This window comes from Mustela nivalis, assembly GCF_964662115.1.
Source record: "Mustela nivalis genome assembly, chromosome: 17".
Lineage (NCBI taxonomy): Eukaryota > Metazoa > Chordata > Mammalia > Carnivora > Mustelidae > Mustela > Mustela nivalis.
The window spans coordinates 54,124,907-54,130,909 of NC_139036.1; the positions used below are offsets into that span (position 1 = coordinate 54,124,907).

Here is a 6,003-nt window from a genome sequence, read left to right on the forward strand (position 1 = left end):
CTTCCCCGCTGCACACCCGCCCCCCCCCCCCGCACACGCCAGACCAGAGGCAGCGCTCCCCTCCCCGCTCCTCCCCTCCCCTCTCGTCACCCAAGCCCAGTGCCACAATCCTCCTCCCCGAAAAGTCCAGTCCAATCAGCTGCCTGCCAACCCCTGAAATGCCGCGCTCTGATTGGCTGGCCGTCTCTAAGGTGAGGAGCAGTAGTTATTAAAGAGCCCCGGGGCTGGGAGTCGAAGAGCTGAGAGCGGAGCTTGAAACTCACTGGAAACTTCAGTGGCGCCGCGACTTGCCAGTTTCACTCCAGGAACTTTTCTTTGCAGGAGGAGAAGAGAAGGGGTGCAAGCGCCCCGCTTTTGCTCTCTTTCTTCCCCTCCTCCTCCTCCTCTCCAATTCGCCTTACCCCACTTGGAGCGGGCAGCTGCGGGCTGGCCACCGCGCGCCTTCCCAAGTGCTCGCTGCCGCAGCCGGGTGACGCGCCAGGCTCCCCGGGAGCCGCTCGCTCCGCGTCCGGGCAGCCGAGGGGAGAGGAGCCCGCGCCTCGAGTCCCCGAGCCGCCGCGGCTTCTCGCCTTTCCCGGCCACCCGCCCCCTGCCCCGGGCCCGCGTATGAATCTCCTGGACCCCTTCATGAAGATGACCGACGAGCAGGAGAAGGGCCTGTCCGGCGCCCCCAGCCCCACCATGTCCGAGGACTCGGCGGGCTCGCCCTGCCCTTCGGGCTCCGGCTCGGACACCGAGAACACGCGGCCCCAGGAGAACACGTTCCCTAAGGGCGAGCCGGACCTGAAGAAGGAGAGCGAGGAGGACAAGTTCCCCGTGTGCATCCGCGAGGCGGTCAGCCAGGTGCTCAAGGGCTACGACTGGACGCTGGTGCCCATGCCGGTGCGCGTCAACGGCTCGAGCAAGAACAAGCCGCACGTCAAGCGGCCCATGAACGCCTTCATGGTGTGGGCGCAGGCGGCGCGCAGGAAGCTCGCCGACCAGTACCCGCACCTGCACAACGCCGAGCTCAGCAAGACGCTGGGCAAGCTCTGGAGGTAGGGCCGGCGCGGCAGGGTGGGCTCCGCGGCGGCGGGCGGGGGGGGGGGGGCGCTGGCCGGGACACTCTCGCGCCCCGCCTCCCAGCAGGAGGGAGTTGCGGGTCCCGGAGCCCGCGGGCTGCGGCGGCGGGGGGCTGGGGGGGCAGGTGGGGGGCGGGGGGAGGACGAAGTGTAACTTGGCTCAGAGTTTGACAAAGTTCTTGGATTGCTCTCAGGGGGGGAAGGGAGGGAGGCGGGGGGTGCGGAGGGGAAGGGGACAGAGAGAGCCAGAGGGTGGGAGAAGACTGTGGGAGACACGGTGGGAGGGGGCTGCCAGCCCTATCTCCCGTCGCTGTGAAGTTCGATCCCAAGTTGGGGGTTGGGTGAGAAGTGAAGTTTGTCCCTCTTTCGCTCCAACTGCGCTCTCTCGTGTAGCCCTACAAACCAGGGAGATGGGATGGGGGGGGGGGACTTCAAGGCCAGAGGAGACTCCAAGCAGGAATGGGGGGGGGGGGTACTGCTGGAAATAGGTGGACGCGGCGGGGGTGGGGGGGGCAGGAGGAGCTCCTTGACGATTAAGTGATTTTTGGAAAGCTTTTAAGGATGTTGGGGGCGGGGGGCGTTTTAGCTACAGTAGCAGAAGCACTTAGATCCCGAGCAGCGGAGAGCTATTTTCATCTCCAGGGTTTTCCAAAATAGAAGGAGCGAGGGCGGGGCGGGGAGTGACGGCTCAGGTCCGACTAAAAGAACCGAGATTTATTTTTCCTTTTTTTTTTTTTCCTTCTCCTTTTCTTCTCTTTTTTCCTTTTCTTGCTTTTTCTTTCTTCTTTCTTTCATTTTTAACTTAAAAGTTAGGAGTTGCGGCAGGGGCTGGAAAGCAGGGAGGAGGGAGGAAGGGGTTGTGTGCGCAGAAGCCGAGCGGTCGGGGTCACCTCCCCCTCCCGCCGACCTGACAGCTCGGCCAGTCTCACAGAACCCCCTCTGTTTCTCCCTGCGCCCCCTCCCCCGCCCCCAGACTGCTGAACGAGAGCGAGAAGCGGCCCTTCGTGGAGGAGGCGGAGCGGCTGCGCGTGCAGCACAAGAAGGACCACCCGGATTACAAGTACCAGCCGCGGCGGAGGAAGTCGGTGAAGAACGGCCAGGCGGAGGCCGAGGAGGCCACGGAGCAGACGCACATCTCCCCCAACGCCATCTTCAAGGCGCTGCAGGCGGACTCGCCCCACTCCTCCTCCGGCATGAGCGAGGTGCACTCCCCCGGGGAGCACTCCGGTGAGTCCCCCCCCCCAAGGCCCAGCCAGACTGGGCCTCCCAGGGACCCCACTGCACACCCCCAGGTCTCCACCGAGTAGGCTCCTCTTAGGGACTTTGCGCTCCCGGGAGAGGGAAAAACTACCCCTAGAGCCTAATCCTACCCCCCTCTCAGCCTAGGACCCCCGTGAAGTCCCTACACACACACACACACACCTCAGTCTCTACATCCTAGCAGATTAATTTTTATTGCGAGGTAAAATGCCTTTACAGCTTTACAGAACTTCTTCCTCCTTCTCTCGCTCCACCACCCCAAAAGCACACACCGGGCTCTTCCACAAGTAGCAATCCGGTCCTCCCGACCCTCCGGGCCTCAGACCCTCCCTGCCCCCCATAAAAGGAGATCGCCGAATGTGTACTGGCAGGTTAATCATTTGGCGACTTATCTCGGGTGCTGCGCGCCTCCCGCGCGGTTGCGGGTCCTTCTGACACTTCAGCTCGGAGGGAGGATCCAAGGAGGGGTCCTAAGATTAGAGCCCTTGCACGGCCCCTGTTGACTCGACTGGGCTTCTTCTCTTTGATCACCCGCAGGGCAATCCCAGGGCCCGCCGACGCCGCCCACCACCCCCAAAACCGACGTGCAGCCGGGCAAGGCTGACCTGAAGCGCGAGGGGCGCCCCCTGCCAGAGGGGGGCCGACAGCCCCCCATCGACTTCCGCGACGTGGACATCGGAGAGCTGAGCAGCGACGTCATCTCCAACATCGAGACCTTCGACGTCAACGAGTTCGACCAGTACCTGCCGCCCAATGGCCACCCTGGGGTGCCGGCCACGCACGGCCAGGTCACCTACACGGGCAGCTACGGCATCAGCAGCACGGCGGCGACCCCGGCGGGCGCGGGCCACGTGTGGATGTCCAAGCAGCAGGCGCCGCCGCCGCCTCCGCCGCAGCAGCCCCCGCAGGCCCCGCAGGCCCCGCCCGCGCCCCCGCAGCCGGCGCCCCCGCCCCCGCAGCCGGCGCCCCCGCCGCCGCAGCCGGCGCACACGCTGACCCCGCTGAGCAGCGAGCCGGGCCAGTCGCAGCGAACGCACATCAAGACGGAGCAGCTGAGTCCCAGCCACTACAGCGAGCAGCAGCAGCACTCGCCGCAGCAGATCGCCTACAGCCCCTTCAACCTCCCGCACTACAGCCCCTCCTACCCGCCCATCACCCGCTCGCAGTACGACTACACAGACCACCAGAACTCCGGCTCCTACTACAGCCACGCGGCGGGCCAGGGCTCCGGCCTCTACTCGACCTTCACCTACATGAACCCCGCGCAGCGGCCCATGTACACCCCCATCGCCGACACCTCGGGGGTCCCCTCCATCCCGCAGACCCACAGCCCCCAGCACTGGGAACAGCCGGTCTACACACAGCTCACCAGACCTTGAGGAGGCCGCGTGTGATGATCCTTTAGGAAAAGAGCACCGAAGCAAGCAAGAACCCGCCACAATTTCCTTGGGACGATTTTTTTTCCCCCTATTCTTTAAAGACATTTAAGCTAAAGGCAACTCGTACCCAGATTCCCAGACGGAAACATCAGCTATCCGAACGCGTTCCCACCTTGTTGCAAAGCAAGTGGCCAGGCCACCCTCGTGGCCAGATGGACCCGGCGGAATCCCGGAGGACCCGAACTTGAAAACGGTCTTGGAAGCAAGCATGGAGGATCATGGAGAATAGTCGTATCACCAGTTTGCTCAGTCTCTCTGCCTGTTTGGACTTTGTAATTATTTTTTAGCAGTAATTAAAGAAAAAAGTCCTCTGTGAGGAATATTCTCTATTTTAAATATTTTTAGTATGTACTGTGTATGATTCATTACCATTTTGAGGGGATTTATACATATTTTTAGATAAAGAAATTAAATGCTCTTATTTTTCCAACAGCTAAACTACTTAGTTGAACAGTGTGCGCTAGCTTTTCCTGCAACCAGAATATTTTTGTACAGATGAGCTTTCTCTTACAAAAAAAAAAACAAAAAAACAAAAAACAAAAAACAAAAAAAAAAGTGTGTGTGTTGTTGTATTAACATAAAAAAAAAAACACGAATTTGTGTTATGTGATCAGTTTTGGGGGTTAACTTTGCTTAATTCCTCAGGCTTTCTGATTCAAGGAGGAGCTGCCTTAGAAAGAAAAATAAAGGCCTTATTTTGCAAATAGGGAAGTAAACCATAGTCTAGAGAAGCATTTGGTAAGCTTTATCATATATATATTTTTTAAACAAGAGAAAATACCTTGAGCCTTAAAACTGTGCTGCTGGAATATACTTGTACTCTCTGTTAGTGCATTTCCTTCCGCATTTGCTTGTTTGCTGCAATCTTAAAGAAGTGAAAACCAAGCAAAGGAGATGAAATCTGTTCTGGGAATGTTTCAGCAGCCAGTAAGTGCCCCAGCACACTGCCCCCTGGTTGCCTGCTCCAGCCCCATGTGGGACACAGATGCTAGAGCCTTCTCCCTTATGCCTTCACCTGTGCCTCTCCCAACACCAGCAGTGAACCTTCAAGACATTCCACGTGCTAAAATTATTTATTTTGTAAGGAGAGGTTTTCGTTAAAAAAAAAAAAATCTTTCTCTTTTTAAAAAATTTTTTGAAATTTTACCTTCCTTAAAATAGGTTGTTGGAGCCTTCCTCAAAGGGTATGGTCATCTGTTAAATTATGTTCTTAACTGTAACCAGTTTTTTTTTTATTTATCTCTTTAATCTTTTTTATTATTATTAAAAGCAAGTTTCTTTGGATTTCTTGTCCTAGATTTGTATAATATACATGCCTTTTTGTCTGTCCTTTTTTTTTTTTCTTTGTTGTTTTGTTGAAAACAAACTGGAAACTTGTTTTTCTTTTTGTGTAAATGAGAGGTTGCAAATGTAGTGTATCACTGAGTCTTTTCAGTGTTTTTCTGCCACAGATCTTTGGGCTGCCTAAATTGTGTGTGTGTGTGTGTGTGTGTGTGTGTGTGTGTTGACACAAAACAAGGCTGGCATGTGTCATGGAGAGTCCCCTGCATGTTCTCTTGGAGACAAGGAGGAAAGATTGGAGGGGAGAAGCCCAACAAGAGACCTGAATTCTTAATTCCTTCTGTGGCTGGAGAGTTCGAGGATTGCTTTTTAAAAAAGACAGCAAACTTTTTTTTTTTTTTTTAATTTAAAAAAAGATATATTAACAGTTTTAGAAATCAGTAGAATAAAATCTTAAAGCACTCTTATAATATGGCATCTTTCAATTTCTGTATAAAAGCAGATCTTTAAAAAAAAAATATTTCTGTAACTTAAGAAACCTGGCATTTAAATCATATTTTGTCCTTAGGTAAGGTTTGGTTTGTGTTCGTGTTTTGTTTGTTTCCCTCCCCCAAACCTTTTGTTCCCTCTGTGAAACTCATCTTTTCCTTTTTTCTTTCTTTTTTTTTTTTTGTATATTATTGTTTACAATAAATATACATTGCATTAAAAGGAAAGCGGCCCTGTGGACTGACTTACTCACCCCATTCTCCCCTTCAAAGGATGATTGGAAGAATTGAGGCACAAAAGAGATTGTTACACACCGATCACTGTGATGGTCTCAGGGTTGATGTTGCACTTTTGACTATCCCAAAATTGGCAGTGACGAAAAGACTGCGTCCCCAAAATCTACACGGAAAAGTCTTGGAAAGTGTCCCCCTATTAGGTCACCTAGACCATTCCCTGTCCGTGGTTCCCCTCTT

The 6,003-nt window shown here is 54.5% G+C and overlaps 1 protein-coding gene across 1 annotated transcript; it reads left to right on the forward strand.

Annotated features, from left to right (window-relative positions):
* Positions 1-225: 225 nt before the first annotated feature.
* On the forward strand, positions 226-5,757 carry SOX9 (SRY-box transcription factor 9). The gene is made up of 3 exons (XM_082708313.1): positions 226-1,037; positions 2,035-2,288; positions 2,859-5,757. Exons 1-3 carry the CDS (start codon positions 607-609, stop codon positions 3,698-3,700), a joined length of 1,527 nt encoding a protein of 508 aa, XP_082564439.1. The 5' UTR covers positions 226-606; the 3' UTR covers positions 3,701-5,757.
* Positions 5,758-6,003: the final 246 nt, after the last annotated feature.